Consider the following 26,403-nt stretch of genomic DNA (forward strand, 5'->3'; position numbering starts at 1 on the left):
TAAAGATAAAATTGTGTCAGAGATAGTAACATTGTGTTAATGTATGCAGCTCCAGTCTCTTGAGCTTTGTGTAACTGGGGGTTATAGACCACAGACAAACTCAAACCGCCTTCACCATCTTGGCCCCATCCTCTGTGGGTTTTGACAGTTTTACGCAGGGGAAGGAATTATAATAAAATTAGAACATTTACTCAGACTATTTGTTGTTGCTGTGCTGCTTGTTTTCACTCAAACAAAAACCAGACTTATGAAGGCATGTGCAACACTTCCCATTTCTTGTGTAAGCCAGTCCAAATTTCCCCACTGAGCTTTGGTAAGTGTAAACCACAGACAAACAGAGAGACACATTTCCGCTGAAGCTCTCCAGCATGCTGTGTGTATGGCCTCTCTGTTATATTCGTGTAGAGCACATCATCTTACAGAGATGTATGGACAAAGAAAAGAAAGCAGTACATGAGCTGACCTCTTAGCTGTGGGAACTTAACAGTGTTCTCCTTCTCTCCTGAAGCAGCAGTCAAGAGTCAGAATCAGACGAGAAGCCGTGAAACACAGTGAAAAGATGCTGTTCTCAAAAACTTGACTGAAAGCACAGTAGGTTCCATGATGCTGGGAGGTCGTTACTGAATGTTCAGGGAATATATCCTGATCTTTTAGTTAAATAAAAGTAGTCATACCACAGTGTAAGAATATTGCTCCAAGTAAAACATTCAAAATCTTACTTGAATGTATATATTAATACAACATACAATGCACATAAGTGCACATACTTGTTATGTCACTCTAATTCTATTATTTCATTCTACCAATGTATATATTGTAGTTGAATTTTCACACTTACAGCCTCAGCACAATGATGATATATATTTTAATATTTTAATTTTTATATCTTAACTACTAGTGTTAAACACAGTAGCATAATGCACATTTTATTATTTTTATTTTAATACACATTTAATTTCTACTTTTTTTATTGCCTCATATTTACACACTTTGATTTCATATTTATATATATATTTATATATACTTAACTAACAAAAAAAATTGTGCAAAAAAATATATTACTATCACTTAATAATAATTGTTGCATTAGTTTGTCCATCACTTCAATTTTGAAGCTGGTTAAAATGGGGCTAAGTTCAAATAGGGTAGCCTAATAACAATATATCATAATTAATTAGTTAGATTGATATTCTGCATTGACAAATTGCATCTGCAAGCTGTCAAATAAACGTATGACAATATTTCCATATAGAATGTAGTGTAGAAGTATAAAGCAGCATAAATGGAAATACTTAAGTAGAGTACCACTAAGTTTCACTTAAGTACTTGAGTAAGTATCTTGAGTTACCATGTATTTTAATTTGTGACACCATTGAACCTGAAGCATACAAATAGCGATGTTGAGCAAAACCTCAGAAATAAGGACAACCTTAAGGGCAAATACTTACAGTGTGAAGAAAACCTGGTTTGGATGTTAGGGGAGCAGAGGTATGTCAGAGTGGATGTGACATAGCGGTTGTCATTTGGGCTTCTCTTGTCATAGCTGTTTTGTTGAATTAGGCTCATGACATCTCAGCGATGCTCAGCAGTGGCTTATCGTATCCTGCAACCACCCTCCTTGATACCCAATGTCAACACAGATCAGACGTCACCTACTCTAGACGTGCACTGACACCACACCTCACTTAGCCCACAGGAGTGTTCCCCATCAGTCTCGACACAAACAGGCTAATGGGACGGGTGACCCTGCTGGCTTGAAATGCAATCCCTCTAAATTCTTGTCTTTTGTGATAAACCTCATCTGCTCTTGCAGAATAAATGATGGCCACTTTAGTGAGGGCAACTAGAGCCTATACATCACATCACTCTGGTGCTCAGTGATGTGTGGACCTCTTGAGTTAACCTTTCTCTCCGTCTTTCAGTTCCTTGTGTTCTCAGCAGGGGGTAGTCACACAACACAGAATTTGTTCCTGCTGACAAGCATACAGATGATTGTTTTTTTTATCCAAGAGACAGTTTAAGATGGTATGCAGAATGCTTATTTTTTTACTGGATATAATCAGGATGCAAAGCAACCTGGAGGACAGGACTAATAAATTCACATCAATACTTCTGGATAATTAGATCATGGTGTCTTGATTCATACAGTTCACACAATTTCTGCTGTTAAGAATGCAAATGCTGTTAACATGTACTCGACGATTATGGAAAAACTGACACAGAACACCATCGACATCATTAAACGAATCGTATGTCACTCTGTGATGGCTGGTATTCAATATGCAGTACAGCACCTAGACTTGCTCTACATATTAATAGAGTACTCCAACCATTTTGCTCTTTAATAAATCTGTAAGACACAGATGGAAAATATAGAATGACCAAGACTGGTGCAGCAGAGGCAGAGACACCCTGATTTTTAGTCTCTTAATACGGACCAAGCCCCCAAAACACTGGCTCCTTCACCTCCCATAATGCGATGTGATAGCATCTTTCGTTAAGACACTCTCTGCCTGGCAGACGCCCACATCGTTTAAACTACACCACTGTTGAAAAGTTGTAGTTTCCAAGCCTAGGCCAAGCTACTCCAGAGATGCCACTTTCAACAAAGGCCATGAGCTAGAGCTGTAGCTATCACACTCTGGTATGAATCACCAGTGGCTCTAACAGGCAGTGGTGTCGTTGAGAATATACACAGGTATGAGGTATACCGACCTTTTTATGGCAGTTTACATTATACTCCCCTATCAGCCAGAAAGCCATTGGAATATATAGAGGAGTATTCCCACTTCCTCCTTGGCAACAACCCATTTACTTAGTGATACACCCACCTCATTAACTTCCACTAATAACAGGGTTCAAATAGATTAATATTTGTTTTTTTTTAAGCATTTTGTGTCATTTTAATGATGGATTCATCATATTCATAATAGATACCCGAATTAAACAGCAGCAGGAGGTGTAAGCTGCAGAGAAAACACTTAAACATTTCATTTTATGATAAATAATGGACATCCAGGCATCACTAACACACCAGAACTACGCAGTGCCTGAGCGAGAAAAAGAGGGAGAAGAGAGAGAGCAGATAATGATGAAACTCAAGTGTAAGACACGTTTTTAAAACACATCATGACCTGCAATTTGTGTGAAACGCCACTTCTTCATGTTAAACATATTAACTTATCTTGTTAGCAAAGTGTGGCCTTTGTAAAATGACTTTGTTGTTCATTGTGTGTCTTTCATCCCAAAAGATTCACAATTCCCAAAGCTTAATCACTGGTAGATGGATTAGTACGATCCATTAATATTAGAAAAATTGTGGCTGTGCACCCTGAAGTTTATCATAATTGTCACATGAAATCAGTTCAGTCTGAATTCCCCTGACCTTGAAACTACAATGGACAAAAAATAAATGCAACACCTTTGTTTTTGCTGTTATTTTTATGAATTAAAATAAAAGATCTAAGACTTTTTCTGTGCACACAAAAGGTTTAGCTCTCACAAATATGATTCGCAAATTTGTTTAAATCCGTGTTAGTGGGCACTTTGCCAACATAATCTATCCACTTGACACGTGTGACATTTCAAAGTGCTGATTAAAAACCATTATTATTGCACAGGTGTGCCTTGGGCCAGTCACAATAAAAGATCACTTTGAAATGTAAAGTTTAATGACACAACACAATGCCAACATTTGTCACAAATTTTGCCATTGGCATGCGATTGCAGGGATGTCCACCAGAGCTGTTGCCTGTGAACTGAATGATCATATCACTACCATTCGCCATCCCCAATGTCATTTCAGATAATTTGGCAGTACATCCAGGACCTCCACATCTGGCTACTTCACCTGCAAGACTGTTTGGGCCCAGCCAATGAGATGGTGTCTGACAGTTTGTGCAGAAAATCTTTGGTGTTTTGGTTCAGGCAGCTGATCTCAGATGATGTTGTAGGTGAAGAAGCCGGTGAGCCGATTGGATGTACTGCCAAACTCTCAGGAATGACATTGGAGATGACTTATGGTAGTGAAGTGAACACTCAGTTCACAGGCAACAGCTCTGGTGGACATCCCTGCAGTCAGCATGCCAGTAGCACACCCCCTCAAAACTTGCGACAAATGTGGCATTGTGTTGTGTGATTACGCTTTACATTTTACAGTGGTCTTTAATTGTGACTGGCCCAAGGCACACCTGTGCAATAATAATGTTTTATAATCAGCTCCTTGAAATGCCACACCTGTCAAGTGGATGGATTATGCTGGCAAAGTGCCCACTAACATGGATTTAAAATCGGCTCACCGGCTTCTTCACCTACAACATCATCTGTGACAAGCTACCTGAACAGCTGATGCAATAACTGGTTTTCACAAACAAAGATTTTTCTTTTCTCTTTATCTTACGGAAGCTCATCTTAGTAGCTGGTCCCAAACAATCTTGCAGATGAAGAAGACAGATGTGGCGGTCCTGGGCTGGCTCACCGGACCGGTTGGATGTACTGCCAAATTCTCTGAAATTACATTAGAGGTGGCTTATGGTAGTGAAATGAAAATTGAATTAACCGGCTCTGGTGGACATTTCTGCAATCAGCATGCCAGTGGCTTGCTCCCTTGAAACTTGCAACATCTGTGGCCTTCAGCTGAGTAAAAAAACCACACATTTTATAGCGGTCTTTAATTGTGACCATCCAAAGGCACACCTGTAATCATGCTGTTTAATCAGCACCTCGATATACCACAACTTTCAAGGGGATAGATTGTTGATTATGCTGGCAAAATGCTCACTGACACTGATTTCAATGTATTTGTGAACCAAGTTTGAGAGTAGTAAGCCTATTGTGTGCACAAAAAAAGTCCTAGATCTTTGATTTCAGCTCATGAACAGTGTGAGCAAAAGCAAAAGTGTTCTACTTTTGTTCAGTGTACATAATTTTCAGTGTCTATGCCCTATGATGTTGGTATTCTATAATACATGGCAAATAAAGTGCATTTCCTTTGTGAATCTACAAAAAGCAACACACAACACAGGTGTGTACAAAGTATATAATCAAGTGTATTTTCATCTTTATCCACGTTCTGTACACATATTAAGATCCATTTCACATGAACACTATACAATAGCAATGAGTGAGGAATGGAATATTTTCTGAGCGCTGAGCAGCTCATGTTGAATGGCACTTTCATAAAAAAATAACAGGAAATCACAGAGCATGAATAAGTAAATGTAGACATAACTCAACAGAGAAAATGGCTTTATATTATCAGATCCATTGAGTAACAGATTCAGCACATATAAAATGCACAATGCAACAAAACAAAAACATTTGTTTGTTCCATCCTTGTGTTTTCTCTGCATAATCAGAACCGTAAATAATGCAAAAACTCAAAGATATTTGCGGCTATTGGAGGAAAGTGTGCTTTTTGTCTGGATTTAAGTAAAAGGCAATCTAAAATGTAACGTGTTAAGAGGAGTGGTAACAAGATACATCGAAATATCAGAGAAATATCAATACAATTCACAAACCTTCAATTATTCATCTCATAGAATAGTCTTTTAGTAACTGATAGAAAAAAACAATACATGTTTGGCTGCTTTACAAGGAATATCTATGTCTCAAAGATATGTTTACATTTTCTGTGTGCTTTTGAATTATCCCATGACAGTTTTGAGAAAAGAAGAGATCAAGAGTGAGCCAGCCTCTGGTGAGGCGGGTTGTATCTCCCTCTCCAGGAAGAAAAACTTCCCAAAATATGATTCTGTGTTCCCCCCAATTCCTGTGAAGTTCGGGCGGCAGCGGTTTTGATGTCGTTGTGAAAATGTGTGTGGGGGGGGCAGAGCATCTCGGATGTTTATTCTTCTCCATACCTGTTCCCCTGTGTACACAATGCTTTTTCAATCTTGCTAACCTCTATATGTACATACAAGCAATGTTTACAGAGAAATACCTTCACTGGTGTAGACTGACTTGTTCACAATTACCCCTACTTGGAATGGCATGGCCAACTGATTGTGATATCTCACATAAATCCGTCATACTATAAGGTTCACTGGCTGGAGTATGTTGAGTGATTTAACAATCCCTTTAAACTGCTGTCTTTTTCTCCAGGAGAGCTAAATTTCATGCTTCATTCATGATGCTGCACCGGCAACATAATACCATTTCTTGTGGACAGAGGCAGAGTGACTGAGGAGTTTTAAAACCACATAACGTAACAAGGTGGCTGCAGAGATGATGTCTTATCCAAATATAAGGGCTTTCATTTCGAGTGTAGTCAGAATTACTGGAGTGGCTCTCTGCTTATCTACCATAAAAATTCAATAACTGGCCTGTTCTGCCTCATATATCATAATGGGGACATTGAGACTTGAGATAGAGCGTTACAAAGAAGTACAAAGAAAACATTTAGGCAAATCTGTCCGGATGTTCTCAGCACTTCCTTCACTGTACCATGCTATATACAAAGCCAAAGTGTGTATGCCTCTTCCTAGCTTGTTGAAAACATAAAAAAATGACACACTAACAAAGAATTGGTGAATGCAGACTGAGTGCACATCGTGACCCACAGAATGAGTCAGATCTTGTGCTGTAGATGATGATTTTATCACGAATAGGAGCTGGGCAACCTTGACTTTTGAGGAGAATGCAATCGTTAAATGCAAGCTTTGCTTTGTGCAGTTGTTTATTTTGTGGCCTGTGAGATTTCTCTGATGGTCGACCTGACAAAATCGGAGAGCGAAACGAAAGCATCCTCTTGTCTCAGTCCACACTTCCCTCCTTCTCAGACGTAATATTCCTTGTCTTTGTTCTTTTTGCCCTTTGTGATTGCCTTAGCCACAGAGGCCGTTGCTGTGCTTTTGTCTTTGACCACTGCTCCGTTGCCCTCCACAGTGGAATTGTTGGCAAAATTGTGGCTCTGGTCTGTCTGGTAGGAGCCCTCGTCCCGGTTGCGGTACTTGTACATGGCATAGAGGAGGATAAGAATGCAGAGAGCAGCAGCAGCCACAATACCAACCACCATCCCCGTGGTGCTACTGGACTCCCTGATCACCTCCACGGCACCGGGTTGGCTCTTATCATCAGAGGCTGTGGGGTTGGCTGTGGGCACATGGGGAAAATTGGGGGGGTAAGTTAGTCCTGGTGTGTTTCGGGAGGATGGAGGAGCAGGGGGCAGAAGCACCTGGTCACGGGTGTTCATTTTGCCTGCAGGGATGTGGAGCTGGTCAGGGTTGGTGGTGGGAACATAAGGAGGTAGGGGGCGGGGTTTCTGGACTCCACCCTCACCATCGGTGGGAGGTGGAGGAAGGACTGTCCTGTCAGTGACCATGGGGGAGTTATTATTGTAAAAGTCCTCGTCATCTGATTCCGTCATCTCCCCAGAGCCGAAGGCCGAGACCTCCACAGGGTCACCGCAGTCCTCCTGGTCCGGGGGGCAGGAAGGGTGAGGAGGGAGTATCAGGGACTCTTTGGTGGTTTCGAGTGGGGATAGGAGGGTTGGGGGAGGAGGGATGACGGGGTAACGGGTGGCGATGGATGGGGGCTCAAGGGAATCCACTGTTATAATAGGCAACACTAATTCACCTCCTAGAAAGGAAACAGAAAAGGTAGGGGATCCTAAATTAGAACAGCACTGAAATATGAAATCTGGCTGAAAAGTTGCACTCATTTAAATAGAGGCACAATCTGCTCATTATGTGGAATATTACTGAGGAATTTAACTAATATTAGCTGGATAATCAGTGGTATTATTCAGAGTGATCACACATATTATGCCGACTTCTTTAATCAAGATTATTTACAACATTTGGCACAAGAAGAGCAAAACAAATTAAAAACCACCATTCTTGAACGACGAATGCCGTTCTCGACTGAAATCAGTATGTGGGTGTGCGCATTAAGAATGTGTAATATTGTTCAAATATAATACAGCAAGAACATTAAAGAGCTCACATGTAGACATAAACATACAAGGTGACCCATGAAAGGCGGCAGCTGAATGAAGAGCATATAACAAACAGAGCACATAACAAACAAAAGAACAGTAAATTAAATAGCCATTCTGCTGTATGCACATCTGCAGGCAGGGGTGGAGGGGTGACAAGAGAAATCACAGACAGGTTATTTTATGTAGGAGTCACACATGAAATACTGTGGCTTACTAAAAGCAACCAGTTTTGTCCAGTGTATCCTTAATCTCTATTTGGATATAGATTCCTCACTAAATGAACATCCAATACATTTCACTGTATATATGATATATTCTCCTGTATATGCCGCCCTCTCTCCTAGATTTAACGTCTATGCAAAACTAATTTGAAACAGCAGATACATTTTGAGGGAAACAAAAGCCCGGGGATATTACATTTACATTAACAAAAAGGGGGAATGTTGCTGATTAATGTACCTGGCAAGTTGCAAAAATGTTGATGCTTAATGTATCAACTAAGTATTATTACCTTTTCATTAACATATAACCAAAATCACGATCTTTCCCTACCTTTAACCAAAGTGCATTTGTTACCTAAACTTAAGACAAGAGTCTTTGTTATTAATACATTCTTTATTACAATGTAATTCACCTTTCACTAAGCCCCGCCCCTTTGAGATAGTTCGACAAGCTGTCAGAGTAAGCATGGAGCCCTCACTGTAACTAACTGCACTCCCTGAAGAATTACTATCATATTTTTGGAAAAATGAAACAGTGATTCCAGAGAGAAGCAGACAGAGGGGTCTACAGTCTGTGTTTGAAGGATATATCCAGGATGTCAAACTGACTCAGCAGCAACAACAGGTTAAAAAGACAAAGATAGTTAGAAGCTAAAGCCGAACTATAGGCTACAGATCACAGTGTAAAAGTGAACCACCACATCACTGCTGATCGCCACACAAGACAATGAATATAAAGGGAAACTTTGCTGATATTGAACCAGCTGTGTGGCATCGCAGTGTGTGCAGATGAACAGTGTTTGGCACTCGGACCTCCATCACCAGACGGGAAGGGATCTCTGGAAGTAGTCAAACAACATTCATCTGCACACACTGTGATGACCCACGCTGGTTGAATATCAGCAAAGTTTCCCTGCTTCCCTTCACTGGTTCCTGTACAGCAGGGTCGGTCTTTTTTTCACTGTTATAATCATTAGAAAGCAAAAGCAGCATGTGTATACATTCAGTAGGCTATATCTTCAGTAGCTAGCTAGCTAACCCTACACTATCATTAACATACGACGTGCCCCAGACTCAACATTTAGCTCCAAATCCACAAAACCAGCCTGATAATGAAGGAAATCTGAAACGATTGCATTAGAGTCAATGGAGCACAGCTGTGTTGTTGTCGGATCCTGGTCTGAGCCGGCCGATGCTACGTTATCATTAACCAGTCTGAGTGTGGAGGCGGGACTTAGCGAACGGTCAAACACCACCTAAATTAAAAATTCAATTATGTTATTTCTGTGACCAAGGAAAGGTCCATCAAACGTAAACATGAGCTACTCTCTCAAAGCCAGAAACCAGAGAAAGAAGTCTCAAACTTGTGATGTCATAGGTTATAAAGTCTGGAGCTGCTCCATAGACAATGAAAGGGAGATGGATTATATGGACCCACAGTTTGTTTTCTTTTTTATACCTAAATGAGCTTTATTCTATTGTAGCGTTCTCAATGCTGAAACAGAAAATGTACCCATATACTCAGAACATTCCCCTGGATGCTCTCAGTGTCGTCCATAACATCTTTCACCACTCATTCTCTATGAAGCAGCTCCAGACATTGTACTTCTAATTTGAGTTTTAGCACTCTAGTTTTTGGATTTGGGAGCTGTTTATGTTTAATAATATGTTTGGATGGTTTTAGACCAAAGAAAAAACATGGATGAATTTTGAAAATGGGTGTAGTTACCCTTTAACCAAAGTGCTTTTGTTGCCTAAAGACAGGAGTCTGCACCCACCATCTTCCCCAACTACCTCCCTCTGAAGCCTCTACATGAATGTCATGTTTCATTACCTGAGAGAAACATTGCCTCTGAAAATAATCCAGGCAGCGATTACTCTGCCACAGCAATGTAATTAAGAGAGCAGTTTTGTAACCTACAGACATAATTTCTAGGAGACAGGGTTGGTATATGCCATGCATTGACATTTGACTCTAATCTGAGTCTGAGGTCAGAATGTCTCCTGGTCGTGGAGGAGTATTTCAGTCTGCAGAGTTTCTTTCTTCTTTTATGGCCAGTTGGTTCTCTTTCATCATTATTTAAGTCACACTTTGCAGGGCCAGTCAACAACAAACAATTCTGATAAGGTCATATTAATAATTGAGGCAGCCATAATAAGGGCAGACTCCTTCCTAAGTTCCACAGCTTGTTTCTGTCACAAGCGTGATCTACTGTCTACTGTGTTCCACGCCTAATGACTGCGGTACTGCTCACAAAGATTTTCTTCCAGCCAATTTGCTGAGTTACAGACATGACTTAAAAGCTAATACACGGGGTGAGCTGACGTTAGTTGAGTAACAACTATCCAAATGGTGACAGCTGTTTGACAAAGAACTTAAAAGGGAGAATTGGAAATATGAAAATGGCTGCCTGAAGTCGGTGTGTTTTATCTATAGTCTCGGAGGATGAGAGCTGTACTCCCATCTTTTTTTTTTTGGCCATGGCTGACCCACCTGTTCCTGGCTCACACTCTTCCAGGTCCTCATCATCACTTGGACACTCAGCTGAGGCCACCAAAATATCATCAGAGTTCTGCGGCTGAAAGGAAAATGGAGAAGATGAACAAATATAAAGTCAACACATTTCTATCATGCAGATTTGTGCTCTTTTTTCCATAGCTGACTGTCCTATTTGAGGAAAACTGCAGCATGCAGCACTGTACCATTTCAGTGTTTTTGCTCGGAGCAACACTCGTAAGACTACATATCCAAAATGTGCCCATATGCAGCTGCTTTTTATCCTTCACCCCTGTGGCTGACTATGTGTTTACAAACAAAGTGCTGCTGATGGAGAGGCAATTCTCAGCAGGCTAAATGTTGTACATGTTTTAATTTAATTCTATATAATTTGCTCTTTGCAAATTGTTTATATTAATATTGCAAAAACAAATTCTTATATGCTAAATCAGTGAATATGTTTAAATTGGATTTTAGGGTGCGCGGTGGACTCAGAATACCTGAGCAGAGCGGGGAATACATGGTTCACAAATGGATTATGTGGATAAATTGAAAGTACAGAGAAGGCAATTTTAGGGTGACTGGACGAGAGACAATGTAATGAAAAATGCACTCTGTATTTTTAATAGGAGAGGCAGGGGGATTTTTCTTTGAAACCTCAGGACTCCGAGTACAAGTGCTGAAATCCAGCCAATTTGGCAGGTTTGCAGCGTTTGGATTAAAATCAACTCATTTGAAATGGTGGCTGGTAATGTTCACCAGTCTGGATGCAGTATTGTGACTGCTCGATGTGTGAAATTCAGATGTATTCAATAAAAAGCCTTTTTTGCATAGCTGTGCGAGTTCAAAAATATACTGAAGCATGAATGTTATTATTATCCTAGCAAATAAAATGAATTATATGATGAATTCAAAATCAGATACATAGGACCAAACCTGTTGTCAGAAGATATACTTAAAACTATTTATTGGATTTATGTGACATTTTATTCTGACAATTACAGCATGTGACATTTCACATATGCATAATGCATTAGTCAGTAATAGGAATGTGATTTTAATAGTTTCATTGTATTATTATCATCATCACTTTTTACAAGTATATTTGACAGGAACCACATACTGTATGATAAGCATGAATTTCGACCCTTGAGATTTGATGCATTATACAGAGATATAATTAAAAGCTATCATCCTTTCAGTCTCCAGTGGTGATCATATGCATATCTAAAGAGGTAATTGCTGTTTGAGATTATGTGGTCGGTTTTTATTTCAAGCTTTAACAGCAACATCTTTCTTGATTTAACAAATAAAATAAAATAACTTTCCTTCCAAAGAGTGCTCATGTTCATTTCAGCCCCTGCACAATACAAATCAGATTTCATTTTCCTCTGAGTCTCCACTTTTCAAATCTGAATAAATTCAAAATCAGAAAAAGAAGCTAATTCAAGGATTTTTTTAAAAAAAATTTTTGTTGTTGTTTTTTTTACTTCTGATAAAAAGTTTTCCTTTTTCCAAAGTTAAGGGGCCATGGCCATTACTTGTGTTAAGAGGAACATTTGAATCAGAGTTATTTCTGATTTTCTCTGGTTATGTGATGTGTGATTGTGGTTATGTGATAGGCTGTAGTTCAATCTCAATGTTCGTGTTAACGTGAATACATGAATGTAAAAAATCCAACTATGAGCAGAATATGAAAAGTGACATTGGGGTAGAATTAACGTCGGGGATCCAGGCTTGTTATTACCTCTACAGAAAGTTTAATACAAGAGAAAATTGTGCTACGTATGCTACTAATCCCAGGGTTCAAATTTTTTGGTGAGATACACATAAGGAAAAAAAAATCATTCAATTTTTGTTCTGTATTAATCACAATTTTGCACTTTTGAGGAGAATGACAATTGAATCGATAAATAAAAGGTGAATATCAGTTGAGACCATTAAGGGTGCTCTAAAATATACAAGCAATAGATCACTGTAAACACATTTAGGAATTAAAAAAAATAAAATTGAGGACATGCCAACCAAAATACGCACGGTGCTCACAGTATAAGAAGGCTAATGATGCCATCAGCTATCCTACAACCTCTTCAGCGAGCAACAATAGGGTGACACTGCCCCAAAGTAGAGGGCTCCACCAGTGCTAATAGAACTAGGGTTACAATATCGTAACCTTTGTTCCATCTCTCACAGGCTCTGCCCTCTACTGGTCTTTAAGGGTACAGTGGGTGGAGCCTGATGAATGAGCACCCTGTCGCTATATACTATCAACCTAGCCACACTGATCATGACCGCTGTGACCAAATTCAAATTTAAAACATTTAGCATGGTTTGTACAAAAAAAGACAGGTGGCACTTTTTTTTTTTAATTTCTCTTTTTCTTAAGTTCTTAATGCATTTGAATTTTTTTGATTATTGTTTATTATTGCATTTGCCCACTGAAATCTGCATAAACATACCTGACCAATTAGGACGTGCCTACCCAAATACGTGTGGAGCTCACAGGATATAAAGACGCGTATGATGCTGTCTGCTTGTCCTGATCTCTCCAACGACAGTGATTTGCCCACAGATACATCTGCTCCTTGATGACTCAGGAAATGTGGTGTGCAAGGTGTCTATTGCTTGTCTTTCGACCCCTGCAGAGTTAGCCCATTGCTCCACCCAGTTCGGTTGCCTACCACCTAGGTTGGCTGGGCCTCTCTACTTCTTCGATGTGACGGCCTAGGGTGCAGCTGTCAGGATCAGTGTGGCTGGGTCGACGTTATATCGTGACAGGGCGCTCATTCATCGGGCTCCACCCACTGCCACTGTACCCTTAAAGACCAGTAGAGGGCGGGGCCTGTGTGAGATAGAACAAAGGTTACAATGTTGTAACCCTTGTTCTATCAGCACAAGTAGAGCCCTCTACCTAGGGGGAGTGTCATCCTTACACTGCTCACTGGAAAGGGTGTAGTACAGCTGACAGCATCATTAGCCTCCTTTATACTGTGGGCACCACGCATATTTGGGTAGGCATGTCCTGATCGGCCAGCTGCATTTATGCAAATATCAGTGGGTGTAGGCGAGTGAGTATTATCGATAGAATCTAGAGGAGGGCTCCACCTGTGCCAATAGAACTAGGGTTACAATATTGTAACCTTCGTTATATACTTTGATTGCTAACACTAGATGTTGTATTTACTCTCTGTTACTTAACTGTTTTAAAATCCCATCACTTTTACCTCCTGGAAAAGTGAAACAACCCTCAATCTAAGTTTTAAACCAATTAACCTCCCACTGTCAGTAACTTAGCATCCAGTTCTCTTCAAATATAACTTGACACTCTCTCTGACCTTTGAGATGCTCTCCCTCAAGCTGGGTGACCGCTGCCTGCGGGTGGTGGTGGTGGCCATGGTGGTGGTGGTTTCCATTATTGTGGTAGACATATCAGACACTGCCAGTGGGGTGGCGGAGGTGGTGTCGGTGGTCAAGACGGAGAGCGAGTCCCCGACAAGACGCAGGTTCCCCTCCACCTGTACGCTGGGATCATTTTCTGCTGCCAGTTTGAGCACCTGGAGACCGTTGTAGTAGAGCCCTGAAATCTGACCCTGGAAGGGCCGACCCTTGTCATGACCGCCAATTTTAATGGCTGCCTGGCTGTTAAAGATGGTCAACTGTCTCCCTAAAGTTAGACAGAGACGAAGAGGAAGAAAGAGGCGGAGGAAGGGAGAGAATGGTGGAGCAGACATACAGAAGTCATATGGGAGAGCTTGCACAGGGACATCATTTGAACCAGGTGGGCTTTAGTGATCATAACATTAATACTTAGTAATTTATTTAAACGTAATTAGATGTTGACTTTAAAAGGGGGAGGGTTAGTTAGCAGCAAGTTTATGATTTAGACTTTAAACATGCAGGTTACAACCATCAGAGGAGGGTTATATATTTAGGTGCCTATTTAGGTGTTTTATAGGACAGAGATATTTTGAATTATCACTGTGGTTAGCAAACTGTCTATAAGTGTGCTAAAAAATTACAGAAATGCATATGATGGATTACTGTTAATTCATGTGTTGAATAACTCTAAAGCAACCTTTGACATGAGAGACGGTTCAGACTCCAGTTGTTAAGATTAGAAGACCCTGGGGTGACTCAGTTTCTTGAGATATGCTTGTTGGGAACTGGTTCTGACTGTTTTTTGTTGTTCAAGAAAGACGAGATAGCTAAGAAGACAGCCCTCTGTATAACCTTGTTCTCATGGCAGCTTTGGTATAACTCATGGATGGATTAATGAACTGGCCTACTGGGCACAGACCCAGGGGCCCAAAGTGTCAGGGCTACCCCTGGCCTCTATCTGCAAAATGTCACTCAAATTAACATGTACTGACTAGGAAGAGACACAAAAAGACCACAAAAGGGGCAAAACAACCCAAAATAGACACAAAATGATTACAAAGACACAAAATGACTACAAAAGGGGCATAACAAACACAACGAAACACAAAATGATGACAGAGAGACACAAAATAACAATAATGGGCAAAACAACCAAAAATAGACAACAAAACAACCAAAATGATAACAAAGACACACAGGACAACCATAAATGACAACAAAATTAACTTAAAAAACCCCACAATATCACCTTAAGGTAGACACGAAAAGAGACAGAAAATAACTACAAAAGGAAAGAAACAACCAAAGATAGATGCAAAACAACCAAAAAAGACAACAAAATAACTATGAGGAGACACAAAATGCTAAGAAAAAGGGGCAAAACAACCAAAAATAGACACATAACAACCAAAAAAGGCAAAAATACTTTAAAAAACACATAATAACCTCATATAGATACAAAACAACCATGAAGAGATACAAAATAACTATAAAGAAGGACAAAACAACCAAAAAGACAACCTCAAAAGACACAAAATGGCTATAAAGAGACATAACAAACACAAAGAGACATAAAATGATGACAGAGAGATGCAAAACTACCAAAAAGACACAAAATGACCCCAAAGAGACACAAAATATCTACAAAAAGGGGCATAACAACCAAAAAGAGACACAAAACGACAAAAAAGATAACAAAATGACAATCAAGAGGCACAAAATGACTACAAAAGGGGCAAAACTGCCAGAAATAGACACATAAGGACAATTACAGGACAACAAAGAGAAATAACTGTAAAATGGACAAAACAACCAGAGATACAAAATGACCAAAAAAGACACAAAATGACTATGAAGAGATGAAAAAATGAACCCAAAAGGACATAACAAACACAAACAGACACAAAATGACAACAGAGACACAAAATGACCAAAAAAAGACACAAATTTACCTCAAAGAGACACAAAATAACTACAAGAGTTGCAGACAAACACACATAAACACAACTTGACAACAAAAAGACACAAGATGACTAGAACCAAAAAAAGAAGCCAATCACCACAAAGTCTGTGTGTGTTTACAGTCCTGTGGAGGAGAGGTGGTGGGTCCTTTTATATGTCTGTGCCCAGGGGGCCCATTATCTCATAATCCGCCCATGGTATAACAAAGCTACTGGTGAGGGGGCTTAGCAAGCTCACTCTGTGCAGCATCTGATGCGTGGAGCCTGTGTCCTGGTACAAGTACTTTAATAAACAGATTCATCTAAAACAACAGAGACTGACCAGAGAGTGTTTCTTTATTCATCAGTGGGGAGAAATGAGCAGATGTTTTTCCAGGATATTTATTTATCTCTTAACTCCATAACAGATGGTGCAAGGATGCGAATCTTATGGCTGCTTTTTGAAGAGATGGGCGAATTATTAAAATGGCAGTCTGACTATGCCTCAGACTGTGTAAAGCTTAATGACAATAAAAGCCAAACACCACCTCCCTTCACTGACTTCTTCAGCCATTAGTCCATTGATACATGTTCTGGTCTGGGCTTCTCCTGCTCTAATTGTTTCACCTCCTGAAAGGGGCAATGATATCTAACAGCACCATTGTCAGCAGCCTCACTGATAAGCAGTGTTACATCAGAGGAGGAGGACTGCAGTAATGGGCCCATCTCTGGAGAATACTTATTAGCAAAGTTATTGGCTGCAAACAGTGATCTACTTTAACAGCCTGTCAGGACTGTTTTGTCGCAGCAAAAAAAAACTTCAGCTCTGGAGTCTGACGTGGTCGTTGTAAGGCAGTACAAGGTTGCAGGGAACAGGAAAGGGAATTTGGTGCGATCACACCCAGGAGTTACATATTTTAAAATGTTCAGTTTAGGAGGAACGAGACCCGAGTCAACTTATGTCACATGTTAGTTTCATTGGTGTTTATGAAAATGTTACACAGCATTTTAATGATATTTTATGAAGAATAATTACACACAGTATCTAATTACACACAGTGGTTAAGAGGGACGATAGAGGGTTAGACAAGGGTTATGTGTTTTTAGTGAATTGGTTTAAAATTGTTGTTAAGGTGCAGCTTTCCCACAAGGTGTAAGGATGACAAAGAATAAATGACACTACACCCGTTTGCTTTGACACTTCATTTGAGTTCCACTTGAAGCTTTACTGCACTCGTCAAAATTTACAGCTGATAGAGAGTCCAATTAAAACGGATGCATACATGTGGGTAACTTCCTTGTCGCCCTTATCTTCTGGCACTGCACCTCTCATGGGGGGAGGTTATTTACTAGTTATTTCAAGGATTAATTAATTAATCAATTAATTTTTACCTTTATCGAGTAGCCACTCGTCAACTACCCGACCAAGTCTGTATGGGATTCTTTGTCTAGCAATAGCCAGTCGTTCATTATCATAGTGTCCTTCAAAGAATTTGGAGAGACAGATTAAAGGTTAAAGTCTGCAAGCTGAAAGATCACATGGTTAGAAACAGAGTTATAATGGCTAACAGGTTTAACAAGTTATCAATTTTAACCCAGCTGTGAGTTAAAAGAAACTTGTGCTTTACTTAGTGTCATCTAGTTATTACAGCGTTAATGTTAATTAGAGTAACGTTTAGGCTATTTATAATGTGCTACACTAGTTAGAGTTATTTAGCTATTTTTTAAGCAAAGCATAATCTTCAGGAAATTCCAATTACAAGTGTTACAGTTATGTAAAAATGATTTTATGCACTGTATAAAAAGAGGTTAATTCAGGTAAACACAAGAAAGCATTATGAAAATCAGCCACTTCAACAAAGACAGTCAGGAAAACAGTTGCATTTAGACAGTGATACACATTCTGTATCTACAGCAGAGAACAGATATTAGCCTTTATATTTGACTGGAGTCATCATAGAGAGCCGAAGTCTCACCCCACTTCTGTTCAACACTGTATTTTTAGAACATACTGAAAAATATATAGTGCTTTTTTCCCCTGCAGCTCCCATGAGATATTGACAGCATGTCTACAGCGGCGGATCTTCCTATAGGCAACACAGGCAGCAGCCTAGGGGATTAGTTTTTTTTTTTTTGGACATTCAAAACATCGAACATAAGGGAAACCTTGTAGTGGAGTGTATGTGGATGGCATTACTGTAAGAAAAAATGAAAAAGCAAAAGCCATCCAGTGTGCAGTACAAAAACAAGAAGATGAAATTTTCAGAATTGCACATATCTTATTCTCTTATTGTCTGTGGTGCAGTGGTTAGCATTGTTGCCTCACAGCAAGAGAGTTCCTGGTTCTAACCCGGGGTGGGGGGGCTCAAACCCTGGGGTGGGGGAGCCCCTCTGTGCGGAGTTTGCATGTTCACTCCGTGTCAGCATGGGTTTTCTCCGGGTACTCCGGCTTTCTCCCACAATCCAAAGACATGCAGGTTAATTGATGACTCTAAACTGCCCGTAGGTGTGAATGTGAGTGTGAATAGTTATCTATAGCTCCATTTCCACCAAGCAGTACGGTACGGTTTAGTTCAGTTTGGTATAGTTTCCACTGTGAAAAGTTGTGGATGGCACCAATGGAACCGTTCTGTACCGTCCCCATTTGTGGTCCCCCCTCTGTTGGGGTACCTAGCACACAGATCTGGTACTAAAAGGTGGAGCTGTGAACACTGCAGTCTGTTGATTGGTCAGTAGAGGACGGTCACTCTGCTCAGGGCTGAGTTGTGGCTGGTTTTGAAGCTCATGTAACCACTGGTCATACTGTGGAGTTTTATTACTGTAACTATAAAATGAAAGGATGTTTTGCTGCTTCTTGCAGCAGCTGCAGTCTGAGAAAAAAAAACTTAATTCACTAGGCCGACTGCCGGCAACTTTTAAGGTGGAATGCTAACTTGTTATGTTACTAAATGCATGAGTTGATGCATGAATCCATCAACACACCTTAAATTTCACAACTTTGACCATCACTTTAGTTTTTATACGACATACACTTCTAGTGATGAGTGGATCTTCAAGCGTTTATTTATACTAATTTCGGTCAGGTTATGTGAACTGCATATATTCTAATCCTCACTCGGAGAAAAAAAAAAAAAACGTTGCAAAGCATTGGGCTCCAGCAACACTAAACCCCTGAGCTGACTAAATGCACAAACCCGCTATTTTTAAATATCCCATGGAGAGAGACTCTCACTGCAGCCTGTTTTATTTTGTTCTGAAAATGTCGACGTAGAGTCTTGTTCCATGGATGATAACCTAGGTGCAGACTTCCATCTGTGTCACCGGTAATGAGGAAATTCAGTGAGTGCTGGACGGAGCAGTGAGTGACAACGACTCCGCCCACATTTAAGGGTACTGTTTGCAGTGGAAACAGGGGCTTACCTAGGGTGCCAAATGTGCTTGGTGTGGCACTGCATGTCTGTATGAAAAACTCATGGGAGCTGTAGTTGTCTTCATACAAGATTTCCACACTTAATCAATAAGTCATGTAGTTGATAAACATTTAGACCTGACACTAATAACTCATTTCAGGTTTTGGAAAGATCATTTCTCTGCAAAACTACATTGTGGAATCAGGACTGATAGGAAAGCAGCTGCTCTCACGTGGGGCTGGACTTCAACTCTCTATTCAACACATGCAAACACAGAAGAGTAATTTATGAAAACTACTAAGAGAAATATACTGTTTGATACAAACTCCAACACTTTGAATTGCCAAGTTAATATTAATGCCATGAATACTTTTCATTCGATCTTGTAACGATCTAGCACTGAAGATATTCTGTCAATCATCAGCCACAAGGTTCTGACTTTACTAGTAAATTCTTGTTGACACTATTTATGAATAATTACATGTGTATGGTGCATGGAACGCCATGTAGTATATCTGAAAACATGCTTTAACCCACATTTTATGAACAAAAAAATGTAAATAAATACATAAGAACGAATAACGAAATAAAAAACAGTTGAAAGCGAACCATGTTGTTGGACAATGAATGGATAAAAAGGATTAGGATTACAGCGCAACATGGAAATGCAGCCACAGTACATGACGGTGCATGACAATTAAAGGGAAGCTTACTGAGACTGCATTTACTGTAAGCTTTAATATACAGCAGGCTTTAAAATAAGTGAAGCATTCACTGAGCCTTTGGAGAGCTGCTGAGAGTGCCCTTGTATTTTTGCCGCAAACAAATCACAGAGGATATTATATTTTATATGTTTGATGTCCCTTTAAAGAAAAAAGATCAGCTTTGTTTCCTTATACTCTTTATTGTCACCTGCGCAATATACACTCCCTTTTATAGCTGATGGCTGCTGTGCTTTCGTCAACAAAGACGACATAGAGTGTATACATTACACACATGGCCGTCAGTTTTTTGATTTATGTGTGACTGTGGCACGCGCCTGTGCGCTTTGAGCACCAGCTGGAGGCAGTGAGAGGACTTGGTTTCCTCCCGCTACGCCAGCTGGTGCACCTGTTCTAAATAAGGTTAATTGGTTGATTGGTTCAGAGCAGGTTAAAGCACAGCCGGTCATGATCACATTATGTATGTTTACTTTTTTGTCTATGTGTATATTAGGCATTTGTGTACAAAGGTGGGTGAACTTTAAACCTTGTGGACAGTGAAAATCTGTGTGTGCAAGATGCATCTTCTCCCTGTGTATTTGTATAGTCTTCATTTTGTTTGTCCGCCTTTCTTTCTATGCAGCCCTTTTCAGCATTTAATATGAAATGCCAATGTATTTGAATTATCTGAAGCTATAAGTCAGGATAAAACGTATCAGCACAGTTTCCAAGTATGGAATTGATAATTTCATATGTTCCTCAGGAAGTAATGAAACCTGGAATATATACCAAGATACCGCCAGTAACACTTTAAGCCTCAGACGGGGTGATTCATTATATTTATGTCCATGTGCATCATTGAACGTGATAGCATCTGACAGTAACCTGGACACCAATCACAACATAACATTGAAATGTAAAACACATATATGAATCTGTCATTATAGAGCTGAGCCCTTCAGCAGACTGAATACAGTGTAAATTCAGCCAAATCCATCAATCTGTTTATGCAAAACAGACATCATGGAAAGGTCACCTTGTTAGTGTTCACCAGTGGACAGATGAATGTAAATGTAAGCACGTTCACTACAAAAATGTTAATGTCAACAAGAATTTATCGGCTGAATAGAGAATGTGAAGCTGACGTCACGCCATGTGGGACGGGCCGCCATGTTCCAAGGATGTGTGCTGCTATCTGTATCACCAATGTATAGGTATGCGAGTGGAGGTGGTGCATCGGTGTCTGTGATCCAGGCTCGAGCTGCCAAGTCATATGGATCTATGTTGTTGATCATGATTAGCTTCTCCAAATACTGTTGCTTTACCACTGTAGCAGGCGCTCTAACACAGCGCGATCCTTGGAACATGGCGGCCCTGTCCAAAAAATGTAACACTGACATCAACATCACATGCTCTATTTATAGTAACATATTCACACTAGTTAGTTAACACTGTTTCTTATGACCTGGACCAGATGTTGGCAGATAAATAACAAAGAGATAAATATGATTTTAGACTTATACTTAAGGTGTTACATCTTTTTGGAAACGTCTAGAAAATGAAAAGCCAATTTGTGAGGAAAGATGCTGCTTTAATTTACTCTAAATTAAGATCTCTTATCTGCTACATCCTTCCCCACCTGTCTGCCAAACTGACTGCAAAAAAGGACAGCGGCTGATGAAAATTCTTTCATTGCTAGATATACTCAGCGAGGCAGCTCGAGGCAAATGTATCAATCTCAGATTATTATATTGTTTATGCAATATGGCATGTCCAGTTGTATGTGTGCGGCAACTTAATAGATAGCTTACAGAGCGATGAAATAACTAGACGGGGAAGCTGAATTAAAATGAGCCACTGGGTAAATTGCCAATCAGTTTTTTTTTTTTTTGCAAACAGTACATTTCACAAGAGCTCATTCGAGGATTTATGTTTGATAGGCAGACATGCAATCCTCTCTCGCTAATCCAGATGCTCCATGCCATCTCTCTGCGTATAATATGACCACATAGTTTGCCCCATCAGTCTTACCTGGCGGATAACGCTCAATGACTGGATGGTTGTCCACCTGGAGAGTGGCATTGCCACCACTGCGTGTGAAGCGCACTACATGGTACTTGCCGTCATTTACTATGACAGCAGGCTCATCGATGGTGATGTCATCCGTCCCCACATTGAAGATGACACCAATTTTTCCTTGATCCTGCAGGTGAAAAAGAACGCGCGTGACACATTAAAGAGATGACAAATGTTGTGAATTGAAAATATTTCATATCATATTCACTCAAAGTGCGCAGAGTATAGAGTTTCTGTCTACTTCAGGGCTGTCGAGTCGGAAACCTCGCTTAAGTGGTAAAAGTGGATCTTTTGTGACACGGACGGTATGTTTAGTTCTTTCTTAAGGCTTCAGCATCGTTCTCCCTCAGCAGTCGGCTCAGGTTTCCTGATGTGGATCACTCCTGACAGAATCCTTCTGCTTCTCTTTTAGTTGACCAACTTCTCTTCCTGTCAGCCTCTCCCTGCTCCTGCCAACCTTCCTCAAAGATCAAAGCTGCATCTCGAGCCAGCCTTTGGGTGGCACTAATAAGAAACATTGGAAACAAACCGTTTGGGGGTCTCTGTGCCTGTCTGGCCTTTGTTCATTCGCTGCCTCGCAGACTTTCTAAATTCAACACAAGGTCAAAGTGCTAATGTGTGGAGACATTGGGAGAAACGGCACACGAATCTGCAGAGGAGCCCAACATTACACTTTAACTCTGGTAACTACAAACTGTTAGACTGCAATAATAACTTAACAAACAACATGGTGTGGAAGGCTCATCAGTGATTACAGTGTGAAACTGAATACATGTTGTCAGCCTGATGGTTAGGTATAACAGTAGAGGTCGACGAACAACATTACAGGGTAATTCATTAGTAGAGCTGCACGATTAATCGTAATTCTGAGTAATTACTGAAAGGAAAAAAGTCAAAATTCTCTGATTCCAGCTTCTTAAATGTGAATATTTCCTGGTTTCTTTACTCCTCTATGACAACAAATTAAATATATTTGGGTTGCAGACAAAACAAGACACTTGAGGACATCATCTCGGGCTTTGGGAAATGCTGACTGACATTATTGCCACCATTTTCTGACATTTTATAGACCAAACAGCTAAATGATTAGTCAAGAAAATAATCAACAGATTAATCGACAATGATAATAATTGTTGTTGCAGCCCTATTCATTGGCACTGATTTAACAGGCAGTTAAATGCTTATGCAATGAATGCCTCACATGCACAATAGCACCTTGTGCACATCAGTAAAACTTCATTACCATTACATAATATTAATAATAAGCGACTTTCAGGCTGTGTCGCCTCCCCCATATCATTCAGCTGTGCCTGGAGTCTGCAGGGGTTTTTTCAGACAACCTCTCCTCCCGCAGCTGGCTGCACTATATCACACCTTTAACTGGAGAGGGGAGAGAAAGTAAACAATGAAATTGGCTGGTATAGTGTTTTATTGAAATGAAATCCTGCAGACTACTGGTCCTGCACGGCACACGGTGTACATAATATTTACTGGCCTTACAGACATAAATATCTCCCGAGGTGGGTCTTGCATTACCTTTGGATTCCCTGGCTTTCCTGTCAGAACCGACCGACTTCAATGCCGCATTTCTTGTGCTATTAAATATAACTGATTGCTCCCTTTCTCTCATACTTTTAATATTGCATTACTGAGTGAAAGAGCTGAAATTCAAATATGTAGACAGAAATGCTTCTTTTCTTCCCTTGATGGTGGCTGCTATTGTGGTATGTAAAACCTGTCTCAGAGCTTTGCTCTCAGCCCCTAATCATATGTAAAATCCTTCTGGAAACCTTTTGAATGTGAAATAATTATTCATGCTGACACAGTTGGTGTTAAATACCGAAGTGTGAAGTGTCCTCTATGACCTTGAACGTACCATTAATAATATAATTTTAAGCTTGAGAAATCAACTTTCAACTTATTTCATATAAAGGAGCTCTATCTGCAAACAGAGCCTTTATACTGAAGGTCAGCGGCAGGTCGATGGCTCTTCAGGATTGTCTGTAAATTCTGTAATCACCGGAATGTTGTCATGAACCCAGGAGGAGGCAATGTGCAACTGATTTATGGTGCATGAACTACAGCTACATAATCAGATTCACACAAGTCTAAAAGAAGATGAAACCCCTTCATGACAAATGTCTACCCACTCACAGTTACTCACTATGGAGCTTTGAGTTAATTAAAGTCAGTGTTAGTGAAGGTTTGTGGGAATCAGCATGGTGTTAGACTCCCAAGTCACATTTTATTATACAAATCTATGTCGAGAATAAATATATTATCACCTTTTTTATATACATTATATTCCTTATATTGTCCATTAGAAATCTCTTGTGTTCTTTGCTTACTTATATTCTGCACATGCAGTGCTATTAGTTTGGTTTAATCACCTTCCCCAAGAAATAATTATTAGGCAACTACAGGGTAATGCGGCCTCAGGTCAAATACAGCGCATGTCCTCTGGACAGCAATTAACGTCTCCAGGGCCAGAACACTCTTCAACAAAAGAGTTGCTTCTATTTTGCTTACTCGGTCTTACAGCGTGATTTCAAAACAGCCCCAGAGCACCTTCTGACAGCTGGCAAAGCAACACTGCTGCAGCCTAGTTTTAGTAAACAAAAGCTTGGCCTTTCCAGGTCACTTTTTTCTTAATGCCCATGTGTTTGGGGTATAAAGCTAGTCAGCCATACCCTCATGAAAAGCAACGCAGTCGCCCACCTAGCTGTTTAGACATCAGCTCTGATGGAGAATGCATTTTCTGTTCCCAGTGGAGCTTTCACTGTGGGCTCTCAATTCTCAGCAGCTTCCTCTAATTCATATCGAGGGGAAAGGATTGATTATTATAAGGATGCATTATTATCAGGATTAAATTTTGATGAGATGAGAAGAAAACCAAAAGCACTGTGGAATTGACGATTCCTCTATGATGGGACACGCTGCCACCTGATACATTTTTAAAGCGAGCACAGAGTGGACAGATCATGATTCTTTTAAGAAGACAAGCATATCCGTCTGTCTCAGTTTGTTGCCACCAAACTGTCTTTCACTGCATTGGATAGGTTTACTCGACTCTTTATCGGAGCCTTCTCAGACCCAGGTGGGAGCTTGCATCTCCTTGGGAATTCAGCGACTTCTTATCTTTCCTATTCCCATACGATAAAGTGCCTCTTCATCACACTCAGCACAGCATAACATAAAAGGAACCTAGTAAATAAAAACAACTGTAAAGTGCTTTTTTAATCCCGAGCTGGAAACAAGCGTCTATTGCTTTCTTCTTTAAAAGGAGATTACTGGATGGAAATGACAGATCGTTATAAATAATGGAAAAAAACTTCAAACTGCTCCATAATGTGAGCTGTTTTCTAATTCCTTTGAACCGTTACACATTTCCCAAATGATCAAAGGCACCTATTTTCTCTGAAATGAGTTCTATCTGAAAGTATCTAGTTAGAACAGTTAAATTTATTTCAGCTGTGGGAAAAAACGCTGATTGCAATCACAAAATGAGCATTCTTTCATAGTTATGATATTTAGTAACCACAGCACACAGTCTGGTGCCTAACTTAGCTATCATAAATTTGTAATGAGGAATGCACATGCGTGTGGAGGAGCACATGCAGAAGGCAGGTTGAGCTCTGCCTTAAAACGTGCCATCCTGAAATATACACATTTATGAACATTGTGTAAAGAATTTCCATTCTTGTGTAGTATGAAGCTGAATATTTATTAAAAAGACTTTCCTACTCAAAAAACACATTAGAAATCAACCCATGGCATCACCAAGGTTCAGCCAAATCATCATTTTTGTACCATGAATCTTCTGTTTTTGTTTAGTCACTCATTAAAAACACAACCATTTGAAAGTAGCATTAGCCTAATGTGCTCTCTGGTGAATATGGTTTGTTTCTTCTGTAATTGGTCTTTGAAGCTCGTGTATGTGCCATCCACAAAGATACAGTTTCCATTATCCATGTGACCATTTTAATGCGGCAATCTGTACAAGTGATGTTTATTCTTTTTGCTGTTTTAATGAAGCATTATAAGTAGCAACGATCAGATGCTACATTTGCAGCTGTAATCTTTTCTAAATGATCTATCGAGAGGTGGACTAATGTGACTTTTCGTCTTGATTGTTCTAATCCAGGGATGCTCAACTTGCTTTTCACCAGGGGCCAGTTTTGTAAAATGACAGGAGGCCAGGGGCCAAACAACAACAACTACAATAAACCCCACCCATTAAT

The 26,403-nt window shown here is 40.0% G+C and overlaps 1 protein-coding gene across 3 annotated transcripts in view; it reads right to left on the reverse strand.

Moving 5' to 3' along the window:
* Window positions 1-5,040: 5,040 nt before the first annotated feature.
* The window catches only part of LOC126387929 (neurexin-2-like), a 174,372-nt gene continuing 153,009 nt past the window's right edge, over window positions 5,041-26,403 (reverse strand). For 2 of the 3 annotated variants that reach the window (XM_050040725.1, XM_050040726.1), the window contains 5 exons: window positions 22,118-22,289; window positions 17,368-17,457; window positions 13,993-14,321; window positions 10,655-10,739; window positions 5,041-7,578 (listed from right to left, as the gene is read on the reverse strand). In XM_050040725.1, the coding sequence (XP_049896682.1) occupies window positions 6,776-7,578; window positions 10,655-10,739; window positions 13,993-14,321; window positions 17,368-17,457; window positions 22,118-22,289 (1,479 nt within the window). In that variant the 3' untranslated portion in view covers window positions 5,041-6,775. The remainder of the gene's footprint in view (window positions 7,579-10,654; window positions 10,740-13,992; window positions 14,322-17,367; window positions 17,458-22,117; window positions 22,290-26,403) is intronic. The other variant, XM_050040727.1, reaches the window with a different exon arrangement.

The sequence above is a fragment of the Epinephelus moara genome, chromosome 3 (assembly GCF_006386435.1).
Source record: "Epinephelus moara isolate mb chromosome 3, YSFRI_EMoa_1.0, whole genome shotgun sequence".
NCBI classification, from domain to species: Eukaryota; Metazoa; Chordata; class Actinopteri; order Perciformes; family Serranidae; genus Epinephelus; species Epinephelus moara.